At 38.8% G+C, this 23,759-nt stretch overlaps 1 protein-coding gene and 1 non-coding gene across 2 annotated transcripts; both read right to left on the bottom strand.

Moving 5' to 3' along the window:
* Window positions 1-7,761, bottom strand: LOC116893157 (tripartite motif-containing protein 30A-like). The gene is made up of 4 exons (XM_032895074.1): window positions 7,749-7,761; window positions 3,136-3,267; window positions 2,848-2,874; window positions 1-2,601 (listed from the first exon to the last, which is right to left on the bottom strand). Exons 1-4 carry the CDS (start codon window positions 7,759-7,761, stop codon window positions 2,009-2,011), a joined length of 765 nt encoding a protein of 254 aa, XP_032750965.1. The 3' UTR covers window positions 1-2,008.
* A 7,358-nt stretch (window positions 7,762-15,119) lies between these two features.
* LOC116894836 lies at window positions 15,120-15,226 on the bottom strand. Its single transcript, XR_004387051.1, has one exon. It is a non-coding gene; the product is annotated as a U6 spliceosomal RNA (small nuclear RNA).
* Between the last annotated feature and the right edge of the window lie 8,533 nt (window positions 15,227-23,759).

The raw sequence follows: 23,759 nt of genomic DNA, 5'->3' as shown, positions 1-23,759 counted from the left end.
TCTGTTTGTCATTCCAATGATACTTTATTATGGTCACATCAAACGGGAGGAAAAATAGACACCATATTCGATAATTCTTACATGCTGGAAGCAATATGAGTTCCTAGAAAAAAATCTATTGTTTACATCTCACAACATAACAGAAGGCACAGTGATGTGTATCATTGTCATCATTATCATTCATTATAAAATGGAAAATCATAGAATTTAACTTATTTAATAACGAATACAGCAAAACAAATATCCTCTCAAAAAATAAGTGTAAAACCAACCAAAAATAGATATCCACAACATATTAGAGTAATCTTGGTGGCAATTCCCAGGATCTAACACCAAGACACAAGAAGAGCTGTAACTTAGTTTCCCCATCACACACTGTGCATAGAACATCAGTACAGTACATCTTCTCAGTAATCAGCACAAACACCACCCACTGAATGTGCAGGGGTTGCAGTATGAGTATTGAACTTCTCTTACTAAAAATTACCTAATCCCCTTTCATTTTGCATGTGCTTCATCCTTTGTGTTCTGTAACATATTTGTGTGCTGAGAGGAAAATCTATCGGAGCTGTTTGCCTCCTTCAGCCAGGAGGGTCTGAGTAAATGAACTCAGTTCATTTCTCATAGATGAAAGGACTTTGACCCTCAGAGTCTTCTAAAGATTTCAAATTTAAGACCTGCAATGACCTGCAATATAGGCACACTATTTATACCAAAACTGAAAAACAAAAACAGAAAAATGAAACAAAAGAAAAAGAAAACTAGCAAATGCAAGCTCAAGAGGATGTTATTCAGGGTTGCATTGCAATGTGAGAAGGCTTGGATTAGAACCTGGATACTCTAAACACATGGTCTTACTGAGTATCATTTGAGAGATTTCCTTCTTAACTCTTTGATGAAACACAAGCATTGTGGTTAAACTGATCTCCTGCTAAGGGTCCATTCCTTAGCCAGAGACTCCTATATATAATTTTCTAAACTGCTAGACAAGCTGGAAAAGAACTTTCATCTATTGTCAGTGACAAAAATAATATGTTTGTGGAGAACTTATAGAGCTCAGGTAAGCAACTCAGTGGTAGAGCAACTCATAAGCATACATGAAGCCCTGGCTTGTATCTCTGGCACCACAAAAAGTAAGGTGTATCTACCTTTGTGGACCGAGATAGTTCTGTCTGTAAGACCTGGTGTTTAAAGACAGTCTAGGATAGAGGGACTTCAGCAGACATCTTTACCTCAGTTTCACTGTGCTTTTAGACATGAATGTACAATGGAAAGCAACAATTTAAGGAAGGTTCTTTGAGTTTGGAGAAAGAGAATCATAAAAACATGTAAATAAATGCCAGTAAGCATATAGTAAATATTAACAGAGCAACCCTTTCACACAACTTTCTCAGGACAGATGAATTTAAACACGATTGTCTGCACTATACTATAGATTATATCTGGGAAACCAAAGCACAGCCCATGTCTAGAATCAGTGTGCATTGAGGCCAGCACTTAGCATATCCTTTCACAAGGATGGATTCTGTAGCTATGTTCTGACATCCAACAAGAGAAAACACATCGAGTAAGTTGAATGCAAATGTTTGTTGCAGGAGGTACAAAATCACATCCAAGCCAATCCAGGGAACAAAATGTACTTGAGGTAAAAGGTCCTCGTTTTTTTTTTTTTTTTTTCTGGGGCCTCTCTCAAGTTCTCTAAGACATTGTTGGCTATGAGTCATTCTTTTGACTGTGATGCTACAGAGATGGTCTTAGCAGAGGCTCGATTTCACTTAGTGAGGAAATAATCATTTTCTTTGGGAATATGGGAAATGACAAATGGCAGTAATCATCTTGTGAGTAGAGAAGCAGCTGGATCAAGGGAATTAATCCATGCTGGTTTGTAGTTATACGTGAAGGTCATTAAAATAAAGAACCCAAGACAAAAAAATTAAAATGATGCAGGGAAGCTCTGGAACATGGGATACACCACACATGGGGGCACTGCGTAGATGTAGGTGAGAGCTTAAGAGGGTGGTCCACATACTGTCATTGGCTTCAAACATTCCAAAGGATTAAAATATGGATAGACTTTACGAGGGAAGGAAGGGTAATAGAACCTATAGATGAGAGCTCCTGAGTTAGAAACATCATAAAATGAGAGAGTGCAAGCTTCCCGGTCCACGAAAACTCCAACACGACTGGGAGGATGAGGCAGAGAGAGAACCAAGACACTGGGATTATGGGTGATAGAGCACTCATCAAAGGCATTGTATACAGACCTATCCTTCATCCCTATAACCCAGTAGCCACATTTAGGCTGATACATTTCAATTTGGTTAAAATTAGAATTAAGTTTCATTTTGAAGCCCATTTCACCCATTAAATGGGGTTGAGCACATTTTCCATCACTTAATCCAAGGAGCCAGGCATCACATGTAGACACGTCTACTTCCCAGTAGTGCTTCCCTGAGTGAATAGCTGGATATCCCACGACGCCCAAATGGAAAGTCTCAGAAACTTGACGATTCCTCCTATAGTGACTTGCACATTGTATTTGTCCTTTATTTTTGTTAATGGAAACGATTTCCTTGTTATATTGACATGGAGTTACATGAACTGCAGAAAAATGAGACATATACATTTTGAGTCAGATGAAACAGGCGGTAGAGCCTTATTTGTAGTTTAAGCAACAAAAACATAAGAAGGAGAAAGGAAATGTGGAGAAGCCTTGTTTAAAGTCAAGGAGAGGCAGATTGCTGTGCATAGTGGGAGTAGCTATATGAAACATGAGACTTAACAGAGAAATACACTCTGGAAGATATTGAGAGGAAAGGGGCTTATGGTGCTGTGGTTTCTCCTTACCCCAGTATTGCTGGACATCCATGAGCCCTGAAATGATCAAAGTTCCAAGTAGTAAGTACAAGCAAAGGAATCAACCATTAAAACCCATCTCTTCTTCAGATAAGGGGAAGGTTTGGAAAATAGAATGAGATGAATGATGATTTCCCATCATCTACTATGACATCACAGGGACACACTATCTGTTCTCCTGAGTCCCTCTCCCCACATTCAGAATCCTTGTTCTCTTCCATATGCAGCTTAGTCACAACTAGCATCACACATCGAATCACAGAATTTAGCTGCCCTCACCTTCAAATGCTTGCAGCATGCCTTTCAAATCTGGAGCTTGGAACTTTCTTCTTCTTTCTAGGATAATATTTGGCAGTTCCAGTTTCAAGGTCTGACTCCTAGGGATAAAAAATTGACCTCCATGTCTCAAACCTTTGACATTTGACTACCACTGATTCCCTGTCATTCTACAAATAGATGTCCTTGAACTCTCCTGAGAATTCTGAGAAGGAAGAGAGAAGGTAGACTATTAATTGTACAGTGGCATACTTATGACCTTGCCCACTTACTGGCTGTCTTATTCAAACAAGCAGAGGGCCTTAACTTCACACTCATACAATGTGTTTCTTCCACTTTGCCTCCTCCTTTCCTAGAACTCTTTTATATGAGAATCAGTGCATTTCAAAAAATCAAACTAAAGTAGTAGAAAAATTATGTGTGGGCTGGGAATGATGATACATGTATTTAGAAGACAGAGGCAGGAAGATTTCTGATTTCAAAAGCAACCTGTTCTACACGGTGAGTTCCAGGAAAGCCAGAGCTCCAAAGAGGAAACCTGTCTGAAAAATCAAAACAGAAAAAAAAAGACCCATAAATGAGTCAATAGAAACATGGGAAAAAGAAAGAAAGAAATGAAGGAAGGAAGGAAGGAAGGAAGGAAGGAAGGAAGGCAGGCAGGCAGGCAGGCAGGCAGGAAGGAGGGTTTTCAAGAATCTGGTGTAATAGTCAAAGAGCCATCTGAAGAAAGCCAAGCTTTCAAACACGTTTGTCAATGAGCACACTGCCAGCCAGCATCTACTTCTTCAAGTTGTCTTGTTAAGATGACAAAATTTGGAAAAGGAAACAGGAGAACCACACTTAGGCTGACTTAAGCTCCATATGTTCGAAGGGAGCTTGATGCTGACAGCTGGGATGGGACACTTTACATACAAGGGGGGAGGCTTTCCACAGCCCTGTGAACTATGTGGTCCACTGCAGCTGTTGTTTCACCACTGCCAAAATATTGTACCCACAGAGTCAAGTCTCCTTTTTAAAACTCTAAATGCAACCACAAAGGAAAGCTGACTCTCCTCTATCCCCAGGAGAAGTACACAGAATTCTCAGAAAATTTTCCCACTATATAACTTTGTGAATATTGCAGACACAGAGAACATACATTACCTATTTGCACTTGTTATCGGCAGATCCAGAGCTAGCTACAAACACACAGCGTGGAGAGAATGATGTATCCACTAGGAGTCCAAGAGCACCTGTAGGCCCATTTGCTTCATCTCCCTACTGATCTAGCTCAATAGCTCTCTATAACCTAGTCCCCTAAAAGAGAACCTAATCTCTTCTCAATAGTTACAAAATGCTCAGACCCTGCCTTTGTCTTCCCTCTTGTTCCTCTTACTAGAACTTCAGAATAGCATTAAGTGTAAATTTTTCAAAACCCCAGAAATATTTATTCTAGTTGAATATTAAATAATTCTCACTACACAATAGGGCTATCCTGCCCTCTCAGTGCAGACATACCTTCTCAGGACATATTCCACACTCTAGGGAGAAGGAGAAAACACAGTTAATAACATGTTCTTCTTGTTCTTACAAATCCTAGTCACACTCTTACTGGCCAAAGAGACAAAGTCAAAAGAGAATCAAATGAGTCACCCATAGTTCCCCATTACATGATACAAATACCCTGCATGGCTCTTTATTTGACTTATAGTTTGAAAGCTTACATAGGTTTTTATGTGCATAAAATTAAACACATAAACAAGTGGCCCTTCTCATGCTACATGTTAGATATTCATTACCTTACTGGAAACTCATGAATATGAGAAGCTGAATTCCAAGTTCTTTTAATCATTTAAATATGATTTGATATATTAATATTGAGGCAGCCAATAGGACCAGAGGCTTAGAATGTTTGATACTTAAAACCAGCTAACCAGATCTCTTCAAACCCCATCCTCCTCATCCCTCATTTTATTTTTCCTCTTTCTCTGCAATTGGCCTAGCAGGAAAGAATTTGACTATCAAACTGTTGAAACTATGATTCCAAAGAAATGCGAATTTCTCCAGGATCTCACATTGGGAGAAGGAAAACAACTTTAGCCAGAGGAAGAGCTAGTCTCCTTAAAAGGTTTCAAACAGTTGTAATTACTTTTCCGACCACCTTAAAGTGTGACACTATAACCCAGATCATGATAGAAGAATGATGGACAGGACCCCACCTTGACCTGGACTACTCATATGTGCATATCCTTGGTTCTCTATTTAAACCTTGATCTCACTTAGGGAACCAGACAAAGGACAGCACAATTTTATGAATCTTTGTTCCTCTTCTAAAGTAGCCACACTTAATATAACTTCTTTTTCTCCTTTCCAATATTAATTTGGCTCTTTCATATGGGCTTACTGAGGACAGACCTGACTGGCCAGGCCCGATTTGATATGTTAAGTAGGTACCTCAGCTTCCCAAGTAACCTGCCTTTAATATATTCTAATCTGGCTTGGATTAACTCAGTTCACCGGTGGACAAATAGCCTATCAACAGATCCCATAGTAAAAGGGATTCTTTGAGAGCACAGATTATTCTAGTTATAGATGACTTCCGATGTTCAAATTTGTCCTCTTGAAGAACTCTGCATGCTCACGTCTCCTGAATCATTATTACAGTAGATAAAATAGAGAGGCAATTGAAGGACCAATTAGCAGATGAATGGATAAAAATGACATGATCAGCATGTAGTAAAATATTAGATGTTTAAAAGCAAGAGGTATTGTCATTTGTCATAACTTGTCTGAACTCTGAGAATTTATGCTACACTAAACCAGCTGGGAGCAGAAAAAATACTAAATACATATTTGATCTTACAACAGTAAAAGATCAGAATGGTGGGCATCAAGGCCTGGAGGTAGAGACCAATGTGCAGCTTCATTAGTCAAGAGATAAAGTTTCAAGATTGTGAAGTGTGTTGGTATGTATATGGTGAATGAGGTTAGTATGTATGTGAACTAGCTCAGTTTAGGCATAAATGCAGAATTCTATCTAATATGAATACTTTATCTAATTCTATCTAATATGAATATCTGAGGTTCCTCAGAAAATTGCTAATAAATGAAACAAAGAATCCAGCAAAGTATGAAAAATTTTCTAAACCTCCAAAGTCTAAAGAGCCCCAACATATGAAAAGACACGTGCTCCACTATGTTCATCGCAGCCTTATTTATAATAGCCAGAAGCTGGAAAGAACCCAGATGCCCTTCAACAGAGGAATGGATACAGAAAATGTGGTACATCTACACAATGGAATATTACTCAGCTATAAAAAAACAACGACTTTATGAAATTGTAGGGCAAATGGTTGAACTGGAAAATATCATCCTGAGTGAGCTAACCTAATCACAGAAAGACATACATGGTATGCACTCATTGATAAGTGGCTATTAGCCCAAATGCCTGAATTACCCTAGATGCCTAGAACAAATGAAACTCAAGACGGATGATCAAAATGTGAATGCTTCACTCCTTCTTTAAAAGGGGAACAAGAATACCCTTGGCAGGGAAGAGAGAGGCAAAGATTAAACAGAGACTGAAGGGACACCCATTCAGAGCCTGCCCCACATGTGGCCCATATATATACAGCCACCCAATTAGACAAGATGGATGAAGCAAAGAAGTGCAGAAGTGTAGATCGCTCCTGAGAGACACAGCCAGAATACAGCAAATACAGAGGCGAATGTCAGTAGCAAACCACTGAACTGAGAATAGGACCCCTGTTGAAGGAATCAGAGAAAGAACTGGAAGAGCTTGAAGGGGCTTGAGACCCCATATGTACAACAATGCCAAGCAACCAGAGCTTCCAGGACCAAGCCACTACCAAAGACTATACATGGACTGACCCTGACTCTGACCTCATAGGTAGCAATGAATATCCTAGTAAGAGCACCAGTGGAAGGGAAGCCCTGGGTCCTTCTAAGACTGAACCCCAGTGAACTAGACAGTTGGGGGGAGGGCGGCAATAGGGGGAGGGTGGGGAGGGGAACACCCATAAGGAAGGGGAGGGGGAGGGGGATGTTTGCCCGGAAACCGGGAAAGGGAATAACACTCGAAATGTATATAAGAAATATTCAAGTTAATAATAAAAAAAAAAAAAAAAAAAAAAAGATACCAAAAAAAAAAAAAAGTTTGTGGCTGGCTTGGTGTCCCCTTCCTTCAGTCAGAAGCCTTGCTTGGTTACTGGAGTAGCCATTTCAGGTTCCATATCCCCTATTGCTAGTAGTCTTAGCCAGGGCAACCCTCATAGATTCCTGGGAGTTCCCATTGACCTAGATTTTTAGCTGGTCCCAGAGATGCCCCATCCCCTGATTCCAGTTTTCTCTCCGTCCATCCTCCCTAGACCTGAACCCTACTGTTTTTCCTTCCCTCCAATCACCTCTAATGTCTAATTTATTTCCCCTTCTCACTGAGACTCAAGAGTCCTCCCACAGTCCCTCCTTGTTACTTAGCTTCTTTGGGTCTGTGGCTTATAGCATGGTTATCCTATATGTTATGGCTAACATCCACTTCTAAGTAAGTACATAGCATGTTTGCCTTTCTGTCTGGGTTACTTCACTCAGAATGATGTTTTCTAGCTCCATACATTTACCTTCAAATTTCATGGTATCATTGATTTTACTAGCTGAGTAATAACTCGTTGTATAAATGTACCACATTTTCTTTATCTATTCTTCAGTTAAGGCCATCAAGGTTGTTTTGAGTTTCTGGCTATTACAAATAAAACTGCTATGGACATAGTGGAGCACATGTCCTTGTGATACAGTGGAGCGTCTTTTGAGTATATGCCCAGGGGTAGTATAGCTGGATCTAGAGGTAGAACTATTCCTAATTTTCTAAAAAACCACCAGATTTATTTCCAAACTGGTTGTTTAGTTTGCACTGCCATCAACAATGGAGGACTGTTCCCCTCGCTCCACATCCTTGCCAGCATGTGACATCACTTGAGTTTTTATCTTAGCCATTTTGGCAGGTGTAAGACTGAATGTCAGAGTCAGTTTGATTTGCATTTCCACGATGACTAAGGACACCGAACATTTCTTTAAGTGCTTCTTGGTTATTAGAGATTGCTCTGTTGAGAATCTCTAATTTTAATGAGGCCACAATGAAGAACTATAAAGAAGATGAGACAGAACGTTTGTAAGATCAAGAGGAGATAGATGACGTGAAAGACACAGTTTTCCAGATTTAACAGGACTGATGCACATGAGACCTCACAGAGCCTGTGGCAGCATGCACATGGCCTGCACAAGTCCAGGCCAGGTGGGATCCCAGTTATGAGGACAGAAGCAATCAGTAGAACTTATCTCTCACCTAGAAGCTATCTCCAATTGACAACGGCTAGCAGAGGAAAAATCACTTCCTCCACTAGAGAAAATTGTTACACTAAGCACACCAAAGGGAGGGAAAATTTTCCTGATGTAGATGGCAAACACAAAATTAATGCAGTCATAGTTTTGGAGATTTTTACCTCATAATGCTTTGTCTGAGTGTTTTACATCATGGGTCTTTTGTTTATACATATATGTGTCCAATATTTTGGGGGCTTATTGTATTTTTTAGATATGTTATGTATTTACATTTCAATTGTTATCCTCTTTCCCCCCTTTCCCATCCCTTCTCCTGCCCTCCCCAACTTCTATGAAGATGTTCCCACTTCCACCTCAACACACTGGCAATCCCCTATACTGAGGAAAGGAGACCAAGGACTTCTTCTCCTATTGATGCCAGACAATGCCATCCTTGGCTATATATGCGGCAGGAGCCATGTGTATTCTTTGGTTGGTGGTTTCGTCCCCAGGAGCTTTGGGGGATCTGGTTGGTTGATATTGTTTTTCTTCCTATGGGGTTGAAAACCCATTCAGCTCCTTCTTTCCTTTCTCTAACTCTTCCATTGAGGTCCCTGTGCTCAGTTCTATAGTTAACTGCAAGCATCCTCATGTGTACTAGTAAGTCTCTGGCAGAGCCTTTCAGGAGATATCCATATCAGGCTCCTGTCAGCAAGCACTTCATGGCATTAGCAATAGTGACTGAGGTTGGTGGCTGCATACAGGATGTATTCCCAGGTGGAGCAGTCTCTGGATGTCCTTTCATTAAGTCCCTGCTCTACTCTTTGTCACTGTATTTCCTCCCTTGAGTATTTTCTTCCCCATTTTAAGAAGAACTGAACCATCACATTTTGGTCTTCCTTTAATTGAGCTTCATATGGTCTGTGAATTGTTACTTGGGTAATCTGAGCATTTGAACTAATATCCACTTATCAGTACAAACCATGTGTGTTATTTTCTGCCTGAGTAACCTCACTCAGGAGGAATTCATTTTCCTGAGAATTTCATGTAGTCATTGTTTTAATAGCTGAGTAGTATTCCATTATGTAAATGTATCACATTTTCTATATCCATTTCTCTGTTGAAGGACATCTGGCTGTTATAAATAAGGCCACTATGAACACAGCAGAGCGTGTGTACTTACTATACTTTGGAGCAACTTTTGGGTATATGCCCAGGAGAAGTACAGCTAGGTACTCAAGTAGTACTATGTCCAATATTCTGAGGAAACACCAGACTGATTGGCACAGTGGTTCTGCTAGCTTGCAATTCCACCAACAATAGAGTGTTACTCTTTCTCCACATCCACACTAATATCTGCTGTCACCTGTGGTTTTGATCTTAGCCATTCTGACTGGTGTAAAGTGGAATCTCAGGGTTGTTTTGATTTGTATTTCCCTTATAACTAAAGATGTTGAACATTTCTTTAGGTGCTTCTCAGCCATTTGATATTCCTCAGTTGTGAATTCTTTGTTTAGCTCTGTATCCCATTTTTAATAGGGTTATTTGGTTCTCTGGAGTCTAACTTCTTGAGTTCTTTGTATATATTGGATATTAGCCCTCTATCAGATGTAGAATTGGTAAAGATCTTTTCCCAATCTGTTGTTTGCCATTTTGTCCTACTAACAGTGTCCTTTGTCTTACAGAAGCTTTCCTATTTTATGAGGTCCATTTGTTGATTCTTTTTTTTTTTTTTTATTAACTTGAGTATTTCTTATGTACATTTCGAGGTTTATTCCCTTTCCCGGTTTCCGGGCAAACATCCCCTCCCCCTCCCCTTCCTTATGGGTGTTCCCCTCCCAACCCCTCCCCCATTGCTGCCCTCTCCCCAACAGTCTAGTTCACTAGGGGTTCAGTCATAGCAGGACCCAGGGCTTCCCCCTTCCACTGGTGCTCTTACTAGGATATTCATTGCAACCCATGAGGTCAGAGTCCAGGGTCAGTCCATGTATAGTCTTTGGGTAGTGGCTTAGTCCCCTGGAAGCTCTGGTTGGTTGGCATTGCTGTACATATGGGGTCTCGAGCTCCTTCAAGCTCTTCCAGTTCTTTCTCTGATTCCTTCAACAGGGGTCCTGTTCTCAGTTCAGTGGTTTCCTGCTGGCATACGCCTCTGTATTTACTGTATTCTGGCTGTGTCTCTCAGGAGCGATCTGCATTCACATTTTGATCATCCGTCTTGAGTTTCATTTGTTCTAGGCATCTAGGGTAATTCAAGCATTTGGGCTAATAGCCACTTATCAATGAGTACATACCATGTATGTCTTTCTGTGATTGGGTTAGCTCACTCAGGATGATAGTTTCCAGTTCCAATCATTTGCCTACGAATTTCACAAAGTCATTGTTTTTGATAGCTGAGTAATATTCCATTGTGTAGATGTACCACATTTTCTGTATCCATTCCTCTGTTGAAGGGCATCTGGGTTCTTTCCAGCTTCTGGCTATTATAAATAAGGCTGCAATGAACATAGTGGAGCACGTGTCTTTTTTATATGTTGGGGCATCTTTTGGGTATATGCCCAGGAGAGGTATATATAGCTGGATCCTCAGGCAGTTCAATGTCCAATTTTCTGAGAAACCTCCAGACTGATTTCCAGAATGGTTGTAGCAATCTGCAACCCCACCAACAATGGAGGAGTGTTCCCCTTTCTCCACATCCTCGCCAGCATTTGCTGTCACCTGAGTTTTTGATCTTAGCCATTCTCACTGGTGTGAGGTGAAATCTCAGGGTTGTTTTGATTTGCATTTCCCTTATGACTAATGATGTTGAACATTTCTTTAGGTGTTTCTCAGCCATTCGGCATTCCTCAGCTGTGAATTCTCTGTTTAGCTCTGAACCCCATTTTTTAATAGGGTTATTTGCCTCCCTGCTGTCTAACTTCTTCAGTTCTTTGTATATTTTGGATATAAGCCCTCTATCTGTTGTAGGATTGGTAAAGATCTTTTCCCAATCTGTTGGTTGCCGTTTTGTCCTAACCACCGTGTCCTTTGCCTTACAGAAGCTTTGTAGTTTTACGAGATCCCATTTGTCCATTCTTGATCTTAGAGCATAAGCCATTGGTGTTTTGTTCAGGAAATTTTTTCCAGTGCCCATGTGTTCCAAATGCTTCCCTAGTTTTTCTTCTATTAGTTTGAGTGTATCTGGTTTGATGTGAGGTCCTTGATCCACTTGGACTTAAGCTTTGTACAGGGTGATAAGCATGGATCGATCTGCATTCTTCTACATGTTGACCTCCAGTTGAACCAGCACCATTTGCTGAAAATGCTATCTTTTTCCATTGGATGGTTTTGGCTCCTTTGTCAAAAATCAAGTGCCCATAGGTGTGTGGGTTCATTTCTGGGTCTTCAATTCTGTTCCATTGGTCTATCTGTCTGTCTCTGTACCAATACCATGCAGTTTTTATCACTATTGCTCTGTAATACTGCTTGAGATCTGGGATAGTGATTCCCCCTGAAGTCCTTTTATTGTTGAGGATAGTTTTAGCTATCCTGGGTTTTTTGTTATTCCAGATGAATTTGCAAATTGTTCTGTCTAACTCTTTGAAGAATTGGATTGGTATTTTGATGGGGATTGCATTGAATCTGTAGATCGCTTTTGGTAGAATGGCCATTTTTACTATATTAATCCTGCCAATCCATGAGCATGGGAGATCTTTCCATCTTCTGAGATCTTCTTCAATTTCTTTCTTCAGAGTCTTGAAGTTCTTATTGTACAGATCTTTCCCTTGCTTGGTTAAAGTCACCCCGAGGTACTTTATATTATTTGGATCTATTATGAAGGGTGTCATTTCCCTAATTTCTTTCTCGGCCTGTTTTCTTTTGTGTAGAGGAAGGCTACTGATTTATTTGAGTTAATTTTATACCCAGCCACTTTGCTGAAGTTGTTTATCAGCTTTAGTAGTTCTCTGGTGGAACTTTTGGGATCACTTAAATATACTATCATATCATCTGCAAATAGTGATATTTTGACTTCTTCTTTTCCGATCTGTATCCCCTTGACCTCCTTTTTTTGTTGTCTGATTGCTCTGGCTAGAACTTCAAGAACTATATTGAATAAGTAGGGAGAGAGTGGGCAGCCTTGTCTAGTCCCTGATTTTAGTGGGATTGCTTCAAGTTTCTTCCATTTAGTTTAATGTTAGCAACTGGTTTGCTGTATATGGCTTTTACTATGTTTAGGTATGGGCCTTGAATTCCTATTCTTTCCAGGACTTTTATCATGAAGGGGTGTTGAATTTTGTCAAATGCTTTCTCAGCATCTAATGAAATGATCATGTGGTTTTGTTCTTTCAGTTTGTTTATATAATGGATCACGTTGATGGTTTTCCATATATTAAACCATCCCTGCATGCCTGGGATGAAGCCTACTTGATCATGGTGAATGATTGTTTTGATGTGCTCTTGGATTCAGTTTGCCAGAATTTTATTGAGTATTTTTGCATCGATATTCATAAGGGAAATTGGTCTGAAGTTCTCTTTCTTTGTTGGGTCTTTGTGTGGTTTAGGTATAAGAGTAATTGTGGCTTCATAGAAGGAATTCGGTAGTGCTCCATCTGTTTCAATTTTGTGGAATAGTTTGGATAATATTGGTACGAGGTCTTCTATGAAGGTCTGATAGAATTCTGCACTAAACCCGTCTGGACCTGGGCTCTTTTTGGTTGGGAGACCTTTAATGACTTCTTCTATTTCCTTAGGAGTTATGGGGTTGTTTAACTGGTTTATCTGTTCCTGATTTAACTTCGGTACCTGGTATCTGTCTAGGAAATTGTCCATTTCCTGCAGATTTTCAAGTTTTGTTGAATATAGGCTTTTATAGTAAGATCTGATGATTTTTTGAATTTCCTCTGAATCTGTAGTTATGTCTCCCTTTTCATTTCTGATTTTGTTAATTTTGACACACTCTCTGTGTCCTCTCGTTAGTCTGGCTAAGGGTTTATCTATCTTGTTGATTTTCTCAAAGAACCAACTTTTGGTTCTGTTGATTCTTTCTATGGTCCTTTTTGTTTCTACTTGGTTGATTTCAGCTCTGAGTTTGATTATTTCCTGCCTTCTACTCCTCCTGGGTGTATTTGCTTCTTTTTGTTCTAGAGCTTTTAGGTGTGCTTTCAAGCTGCTGACATATGCTCTTTCCTGTTTCTTTCTGCAGGCACTCAGCGCTATGAGTTTTCCTCTTAGCACAGCTTTCATTGTGTCCCATAAGTTTGGGTATGTTGTATCTTCATTTTCATTAAATTCTAAAAAGTCTTTAATTTCTTTTCTTTATTTCTTCCTTGACCAGGTTATCATTGAGTAGAGCATTGTTCAATTTCCACGTATATGTGGGCATTCTTCCCTTATTGTTATTGAAGACCAGTTTTAGGCATTGGTGGTCTGATAGCACATGGGATTATTTCTATCTTTCTGTACCTGTTGAGGCTCATTTTTTGACCAATTATATGGTCAATTTTGGAGAAAGTACCATGAGGAGCTGAGAAGAAGGTATATCCTTTTGCTTTAGGATAGAATGTTCTATAAATATCTGTTAAGTCCATTTGGCTCATGACTTCTCTTAGTCTTTCTACGTCTCTGTTTAATTTCTGTTTCCATGATCTGTCCATTGATGAGAGTGGGGTGTTGAAATCTCCTACTATTATTGTGTGAGGTGTAAAGTGTGTTTTGAGCTTTAGTAAGGTTTCTTTTACGTATGTAGGTGCCCTTGTATTTGGGGCATAGATATTTAGGATTGAGAGTTCATCTTGGTGGATTTTTCCTTTGATGAATATGAAGTGTCTTTCCTTATCTTTTTTGATGACTTTTAGTTGAAAATTGATTTTATCTGATATTAGAATGGCTACTCCAGCTTGCTTCTTCCGACCATTTGCTTGGAAAGTTGTTTTCCAGCCTTTCACTCTGAGGTAGTGTCTGTCTTTGTCTCTGAGGTGTGTTTCCTGTAGGCAGCAGAATGCAGGGTCCTTGTTGCGTATCCAGTTTGTTAATCTATGTCTTTTTATTGGGGAGTTGAGGCCATTGATGTTGAGAGATATTAAGAAATAGTGATTATTGCTTCCTGTTGTATTCATATTTGGATGTGAGGTTATGTTTGTGTGCTTTTCTTCTCTTTGTTTTGTTGCCAAGACGATTAGTTTCTTGCTTCTTCTAGGGTATAGCTTGCCTCCTTATGTTGGGCTTTACTATTTATTATCCTTTGTAGTGCTGGATTTGTAGAAAGATATTGTGTAAATTTGGTTTTGTCATGGAATATCTTGGTTTCTCCATCTATGTTGATTGAGAGTTTTGCAGGATACAGTAACCTGGTCTGGCATTTGTGTTCTCTTAGGGTCTCTATGACATCAGTCCAGGATCTTCTGGCCTTCATAGTTTCTCTAAAAGTCTGGTGTGATTCTGATAGGTCTGCCTTTATATGTTACTTGACCTTTTTCCTTACTGCTTTTTAATATTCTTTTCTTTATTTTGTGTTTGGTGTTTTGACTATTATGTGACGGGAGGTGTTTTCTGGTCCAATCTATTTGGAGTTCTGTAGGCTTCTTGTATGCCTATGGGTATCTTTTTTTAGGTTAGGAAGTTTTCTTCTATGATTTTGTTGAAGATATTTACTGGTCCTTTGAGCTGGGAGTCTTCACTCTCTTCTATACCTATTATCCAAAAATATGGAATGCTTCACGAATTTGCGTGTCATCCTTGCACAGGGGCCATGCTAATCTTCTCTGTATCGTTCCAATTTTAGTATATGTGCTGCCGAAGCGAGCACCATTTGTTGATTCTTGATCTTAGAGCATAAGCTATTGGTGTTCTGTTCAGGAAATTTTCCCTTTTGCCTATGTGTTCAAGGCTCTTTCTAACTTTTTCTTCTATTAGTTTCTGTATCTGGTTTTATGTGGAGCTCTTTGATCCACTTAGACTTGAGCTTTGTACAAGGAGATAAGAATGGGTCAACTTGCATTCTTCTACATGCTGACCTCCAGTTGAACCAGCACCATTTGTTGAAAATGCTGTCTCTTTTCCATCGGATGGTTTGAGCTCCTTTGTCAATGATCAAGTGACCATAGGTGTGTGGGTTCATTTCTGAGTCTTAATTCTACTCCATGAATCTACCTTCCTGTCTCTGTATCAACACCATGCAGTTTTTATCACAAATGACGATGATTATCCCAGAAGTTCTTTTATTATTGTGAAAAGTTTTTGCTATCCTGGATTTTTAGTTATTCCAAATGTATTTTTCAAATCAATCTTTCTTTTATTTTAAGGATTTATTTATATTTATGTGAATACACTGTAGCTGTTTACAGAAACACTAGAAGAGGGCATCGGATCCCATTATAGATGTTTGTGAGCCACTATATGTTTGTTGGGAATTGAACTCAGGACCTCTGGAAAAGCAGTCAATGCTCTTACCCTCAGAGCCATCACTCCAGCCCCAAATTGATCTTTCTAACTATGAAGAATTGAGTTGGAATTTTGATGGGGACTGCATTGAATCTACAGATTGCTTTCAGCAAGAGTGCCATTTTACTAATCCATGAGCATGGAAAATCTTTCCATCTTCTGAAATCTTCAATTTCTTTCATCAGAGACTTAAAGTTCTTGTCATACAAGTCTTTCACTTGTTTGGTTAGAATCACCCTCAAGGTATTTTATAGTATTTGTGACTATTGTAGGGATATCACTTCCCTAACTTCTTTTTCAGCATATTTATCTTTGAGTAGAGGAAGGCTACTGATTTGTTTGAGTTAATTTTATATCCAGCCAAGCAAAGTTTAGAGCAGCAACTCAAGGAATGGCCATTCAGAGCCTGACCCACATGTGGCCCATATATATATACAGCCGCCAAAACTAGATAAGATTGATGAAGCTAGAAAATGCATGCTGAAAGGGACCAGATATAGATCTCTCCTGAGAGACACATCCAGAGCATGTTCAATGCAGAGGTCAATGCTAACTGCAAATCACTGGGGGGGACCCCTTGGGGGGAATTAGAGGAAGTATTATTGAAAGAGTTGAAGGAGCTTGCAACCCATAAGAACAACAATGCCAACCAACCAGAGCTTCCAGGGACTAAACCACTACCAAAAGTCTATACATGGACTGACCCAGGGCTCCAACTGCATACGTAGCAGAGAATAGCCTTGTTGGGGCACCAGTGGAAGGAGAAGCCCTTGGTCCTGCCAAGGTTGAACCCTCAGTTCAGGTGAATATGGGGGATGGGCAATAAGGGGGATGTATAGGGGGAATACCCATATGGGGGAGGGGGAAGGGAGGGAATGGGGTCTTATGGACAGGAAACCTGGAAGAGGAATAACGTTTGAAATGTAAGTAAAGATATATATATCTAATAAAAAAATTTTAAAAGTTATATCCAGCCACTTTGCTGAAATGATTTATCAGATTTAGGAGTTCTCTGGTGGAATTTTTGGGGTTACTAAAGTATACTATCATATTTTCTGTAAATAATGCTATTTTGACTTCTGCCTTTCCAATTTGTATCCCTTTGACCTCATTTTGTTGTCTAATTGCTCTGGCTAGCCTTGTCTAGTCCCTGATTTTAGGGGATGGCTTCAAGTTTCTCTCCATTTAGTGTGATGTTGGCTACCGGTTTGCTGTATATTGCTTTTACTAGGTTTAGGTACGGGCATTGAATTCCTTATCTTTCCAAGACATTTATCATGAAGGGGTGTTAAATTCTGTCAAATGCTTTCTCAGCATCTAATAAGATGATCATGTGGGTTTTTTTCCTTTCGGTTTGTTTATATAGTGGATTAAGTTGATGGATTTCCATATACTGGACAATCCCTGCATCCCTCGGGTGAAACCTACTTGATCATATTGAATGGTCATTTTGATGTGCTCTTGGATTCAGTTTGCAAGATTTTTATTGAGTATTTTTGGATCTATATTCCTGAGGGAAATTGGTCTGAAGTTCTTTCTTTGTAGGGTCGTTGTGTGGTTTAGATATATGCATGATTGTGGCTTCAAAAAGCAAATTGAGTAGAGGTCTTTCTGTTTCTATGTTGTAGAATAGTTTGGAGAGTATTGGTATAACTTCTTCTTTGAAGGTCTGATAGATTTTTGCCCTAAATCCATCTGTTCCTTGGCTTCTTTTGGTTGGGAGACCTTTAATGACTGCTTCTATTTCTTCAGAGGTTATAAAAGTGGTTAGATGGTTTAACTGATGCTAATTTAACTTTGGTTCTTGATATCTGTCTAGAAAATTGTCCATTTCATCCAGATTTTCCAGTTTCATTGAATATAGGCTTTTATAGTGGGATCAGATAATTTTTTAAATTCTTCAGTTTCTGTTGTTATATCTCCCTTTTCAATTCTCATTTTGTCTCAGTCTGACTAAAGGTTTATCTATCTTGTTGATTTTCTCAAAGAACCAGCTCCTGGTTTTGCTGGTTATTTGAATAGTTCTTTTTGTTTCTACTTGGTTGACTTCAACTCTGAATTTCATAATTTCCTGCTATCTACTCCTCTTGGGTGTGTTTGCTTCTTTTTGTTCTAGAGCTTTCAGATCTGCTGTCCAGCTGTTAGTGTATGCTCTTTCCAGTTTCTCTTTAGAGGCTCTCAGAGCTGTGAGTATTCCTCTTAGCACTGCTTTCATTGTATCCCCTATGTTTGGGTATGTTGTGCCTTCATTTTCATTAAATTCTAAAAAGTTTTTAATTTATGTCTTTATTTCTTCTTTTACCAGGTTATCATTGAGTAGAGCATTGTTCAACTTTATGTTTATGTAGGCGTTCTGTTGTTTTTGTTGTTATCCTTAGTCCATGGTGATTTGATAGGGTGCATGGAATTACTTCAATCTTCAATATGTTAAGTCCTGTTTTGTGACTGATTATATGTTCAATTTTGGAGAAGATACCATGAGGTGCTAAGAAGGCATATTCTTTTGGTTTAAGATGAAATATTATATAAATTTAACTATATAAATATATATATATATTTGTTAAATCCATTTGTTTCATAACCTTGGTTAATTTTACTGGGTCTCTGTTTAGTTTCTGTTTCCATGATCTGTCCATTGATGAGAGTGGAGTATTGAAGACTCCCATTATTAATGTGCAAGGTGAAATGTATGCTTGAGCTTTAGTAAAGTTTCTTTTATGTATGTAGGTGCCCTTGCATTTGGAGCATAGATATTTAGGATTGAGAGTTCATCTTGGTGGATTTTTCCTTTGATGTATATGAAGTGTCCTTCCTTATCTTTTTTGATAACTTTTGGTTGAAAGTTGATTTTATTCGATATTAGAATGGCTACTCCAGCTTATTTCATGGGAAATTTTGCTTGGAAATTTTTTCCCAGTCTTTTACTCTGAGATAGTGTCTGTCTTTATCAGTGTGGTGTATTTCCTAGATGCAGCAAAATGATGGATCCTGTTTACATATCCAGTCTGCTAGTCTATGTCTTTTGATTGGGGAATTGAGTCCAATGATGTTAAGAGACATTAAGGAATAGTGATTGTTGTTTCCTGTTAATTTTGTTGTTAGAGGTGGAATTATGTTTGTGTGTGTCTCTTATTTTGGTTTCATTGCAAGGAGCTTACTTTCTTGCTTTTTCTAGGGTGTAGTTTCCCTCCTTGTGTTGGAGTTTTCCATCTATTATCCTTTGTAGAGGCTGGATTAGTAGAAAGATTGTGTAAATTTGGTTTTGTCATGGGATATCTTGGTTTCTCCATCTATGTTAATTGAGAGTTTTGCTGGATACAGTAACCTAGGCTGGCATTTGTGTTCTCTTAGGGTCTGTATGACATCTGCCCAGAATCTTCTGGCTTTCATAGTCTCTGATGAGAAGTCTACTGTAATTCTGATAGTCTGCCTTTATATGTTACTTGACCTTTTTCCCTTTCTGCCTTTAATATTCTTTGTTTTGTGCATTTGGTGTTTTGACTATTATGTGACAGGAGGAATTTCTTTTCTGGTCCAATCTATTTGGAGTTCTGTAGGCTTCTTGTATGTTTATGGGCATCCCTTTCTTTAGGTTAGGGAAGTTTTCTTCTATAATTTTGTTGAAGATATTCACTGGCCCTTTAATTTAAGAATCTTTGTTCTCTTCTATACCTATTATCCTTAGGTTTGGTCTTCTCATTGTGTCCTGGAATTCCTGGATGCATTGTGTTAGGAGCTTTTGGCATTTTCTTTTATTATTCTGTCATTATTTTCTATAGTATTTTCTGCCCCTGAGATTCTCTCATCAATCTCTTATATTCTATTGCTCATGCTTGCATCTGTGACTCCTGATCTCTTTCCTAGGTTTTCTATCTCCAGGATTGTCTCCCTTTATGATTTCATTATTGTTTCTATTTCCATTTTTAGATGCTGGATTGTTTTGTTCAATTCCTTCACCTGTTTGCTTGTGTTTTCCTATAACTCTTTCAACGATTTTTGTTTCCTCTTTAAGGGCGTCTACTTGTTTACCTGTGTTCTCCTGTATTTCTTTAAGGGATTTATTTATTCTTAATGTCCTCTATCATCATCATGAGTTGTGATTTTAAGTCCAAATCTTGCTTTTCCAGTGTGTTGGCTTGTCCAGTACTTGCTATGGTGGGAGAGCTGGGTTCTAATGATGCCAATTAATCTTGGTTTCTGTTACTTAGGTTCTTATGCTTGCCTCTTGCCATCTGGTTTTCCCTGATATTAGTTGGTCTTGCTGTCTTTGACTGGAGCTTGTCCCTCCTGTGGCCTTTGAGCCTGTAATCTTAGGAGTGAGAGCACTCCTGGGAAACCCGCTCTCTCCGAGCAGGCTTTGAGTGCAGAGACTTGTAGGGCAGCCTTAGCTCTGGGTGCAGATTGAGACCAGAAGGGTCCTGACCCAGGCTGCTCCATGGTTCCTGTGCCCTGTGTGCTCCTGGCAGGTTACTCTTTGGAAGTTAATGAAGCAAAAGTGGGGTGTCACCTGTGGGCTTAGGAGTGAAAGCACTCCTGGGAGACCAGCTCTCTCAGGCCTTGGTTTGGGTTCAGAAGGCTGTGGTACAGGTTTAACTCTAGTCCCAATTCTGTTTTTATTTGTGTGCATGTGCGTGTGTATGTGCATGTGCTTGTGTGTTCCTCATGCTTTGCTTTTGGTGGGCTTTTTTTTTTATTCTGGTGTGGTGGTGGTGGTGGCGGGGTGGTGGTGGTGGTGGTGGTGGTGGTGGTGGTGGTGGTGGTGGTGGTGGTGGTGGTAGTTTTCATCGTAGTCTGTTTGATTTCTAAAGAAACAAAGAAAGAAGTCATGGAGTTGTAAGGGTGGGTAGGTGGAAAAGATCTCAGAAAAAATAAGAGAAATCATGATCAGAACATAGTAAATGATAACAATTACTTTCAATTAAAGAGGGTTTATAATATACTCTTTTGAAAAGCAAAGTCACAAGCTATCACTTATATATAAGCTTTTATCTCAGATGAGATACCTGACTTTGGTAATTAAGATGATAAAACTAATTTTCAAACAAGAGGTAGGTCCAACATATACATTCAAAAAACAAACTCAATATCATCACAGTAACTAGTATATCTTGTCACTAACAGCTATTCACTTACTCAACAGATACGGATTGGAAGCATCAAGATAATATTGATGACTATTTATCTAATACATAACGTCATGTTTTAAATCTTTCATTCACAAATATAAAATTTCTTGCACCCAAAATCATGATTTTATAGGTACACATTTTAGTCTCTGTAGACATTGTTAAGGAAAGATAAATTCCTAAATGGGGCCTATCAGATAATAAAGGCACCAAACCTGATGACCTTAGTTCAATATCAGAATCCCACATGGTAGAAAGAGAGAACCAACTCTTACACATATCCTCTGACTTCCACATGCACACTGTGGCACTCAGCATCCCCCTTCTTCTCTGACACACACACAAACAGAGAGAATCAGAAAGAGACAGATGGCCATAGAGAGAATGAATAAATAAATAAGCAAACAAATAAAAGAGAAAAAAGAAAAAAACATAGAAATCTTTCGTTTCTAAATTTAAACAATTCCTTACATTTCTATATTGTGAAAAGCTTACCATAATTCTAAGAACTCCCATATAATACTCTGGTATATGTCACTGAATTAATCTATGTCCATCCCGTTTTATGGTAATGCACAATTTTTGTCACCATAAAAAAACGGTTATAATTGTATGCTTTCTTGGAGTCCTTGTCCTAGTTTGCTTTCTGTTGCTTTGATTAAAACACTGACTAGTACTAACTTGGGGAGGAAAGGGCTTCTTTGTCTTACAGGTCACAGTCCCTCATCAAGGGAAACTGAGGACGAACCTAGAGCCATTACTGAAGCATGGACCACTGAAGAACACTGCTTACAGGCTTGCTCTCAGGCTCCCGCTCAGATACCTCAGACCTCCCTGAACCTTCTACCCAGGGGTGGCACCATTTGGAGGGCATTGATCCCCCCATCAATTAGCAATCAAGAAAAAGCCCACCTACAAGGTTATGGGGGCACTTCTCCAACTGAGGTTCCCTCGTCCCGTGTGTCTCTAGTTGTATTGTTAACAAAAGGTAATGAGCACAGCCTCTCATTTTCAAAATTAGCTACCAGATATAAGGAATCAGACCAAATCTCCAATAATTTGTTTTGTTTAAAAGCAAAAGTTTAGTTTCACTTAGGATCATCACTTAATAAAATTTCCATTTCATAAAAGGCTTGAATAGAAACACTCACAATAAAAACATCCCTGGAAACTTAAATGATATATACTGCAACCTGGAATACTTTAAAATAAAATTACTTAAACAAAAGGCATTTTAATACCTAGACAAGCAAGTGTATTTGTGAAAAGAAAACTGTAGGAAATTAAATTTAAAAAAATGTGAAGTCTTTTACAATTGCAAATTACTTTCCCAAAAGTATTGTGGTCGTGATGCTGAAATAATGATGAGATGGCTTTGATGTGAATACTGTAATGGTTAATTTAAGGGAATTATATTTCTCATAACCAGTTTTGCTTTAATGTCACATCTTACATTGCATTAGTTACCTAAGTACACAAAGAGGAAGCGCTGCCACTGATTATGGAAGCTGTTAAAAGATAATATCATGTAATTTAAACATCATTTTGAAGAGAATATATTAGCACCCAACACAGTTACTTCTCGTTATATAATTGGCATTGTGCTAGAGATGTTAAAAAAAAGTACCCATACTTCTAGATACCTTGAGTAATGGGAAGCTAGATAATGTTTGCAAACTTTGGTTGTGTTTTTAATGTGTTTACTTGAAAGAAACCACCTATTTTTTTTTACATTTTAGGCCAATAAAATTACATTAATTTCAAAATTACTCCTTGGAAACAACTGGGAGCATTAGGCACAATTTCCTCTAAAGTAAAGTTTTTGGACGGTTTAACCATATCTACAAATCTCCTGATTCTAAGGTGTTTTATGAATAAGTTAGGATAAACCCCATGAACCTTCCTCCACCTTTCAGTTGTTCTCTTGAAGGGAAGAAGCCTCAGGTGCCACATCAATCAAACCTCTCTTGAGTAAAATCCTTTTGGAACGTTTTAAGTAGAAAATGGATCTTATATCCAACTCCCTTTTGGGTGACTCACAACTCCAGCTATAAGAAATCTTACAATCACTTCTGAACTTGGCAGATACAAACACACACTCACATAATTTTTTTAAAACATAAAATAAATCTTAAAGAAGGAGCCATCTCATCACTACCCATCTTCTCCCAGAAAAGCCTGTGCATGTTTGTAGGGCAAAGTTACATATTAATGTCAGTAAAATTCATTATGGATACAATTATATTAATTCAGACATTATGTAAATATGGACAGATGACTGAATAGTTAAGAAGAACCACGACTAAGTTGCCAGCACCCATGTCAAGCAGCTCACAACTGCCTGTAATTCCAGCTCCTAGGAATGGGCACCTTATTCTGGCCTCCATGCACATCCACACCCATGCAAAAACAAAACCTCAGATATATATCTATACACATACATAAATCATTAAAACAACAACTTAGGTGTGAAAGGGCATGACTACAGTCCCAACATTTGAAGGGTCAAAGCAAAAGAATCCCAAGCCAAGTTACAGATAAGCTTGGACTACATAGTTAAAGTCTGACAAAGAAAAGAGAGAGAGAGAGAGAGGGAGAGAGAGAGAGAGAGAGAGAGAGAGAGAGAGAGAGAGAGAGAGAGAGAGAGAGAGAAAAAACAAAGAAAGAAACAAAGATGGGATGGAGAGGGAGGGAGAAAGGGAGGGAGGGTAGGCAGGCCTCTAAGAAAATAAAAATATAAAAACTCAAGACTTACTAAAAGAACAGCTTTAA

Source organism: Rattus rattus, chromosome 2, assembly GCF_011064425.1.
Source record: "Rattus rattus isolate New Zealand chromosome 2, Rrattus_CSIRO_v1, whole genome shotgun sequence".
Taxonomy (NCBI): Eukaryota; Metazoa; Chordata; class Mammalia; order Rodentia; family Muridae; genus Rattus; species Rattus rattus.
Note: the sequence above shows the minus strand (reverse complement) of the source record. Positions and strands in the feature narration are given on the sequence as shown.

Coding starts and splice junctions, on each gene's coding strand:
- LOC116893157 (XM_032895074.1), bottom strand. Junction 2,875..3,135: donor CATGCTGCAAGCATTTGAAG/GTGAGGGCAGCT, acceptor TGATCATTTCAG/GGCTCATGGATGTCCAGCAA. Junction 2,602..2,847: donor GGATGTCCAGCAATACTGGG/GTAAGGAGAAAC, acceptor ATTTTTCTGCAG/TTCATGTAACTCCATGTCAA.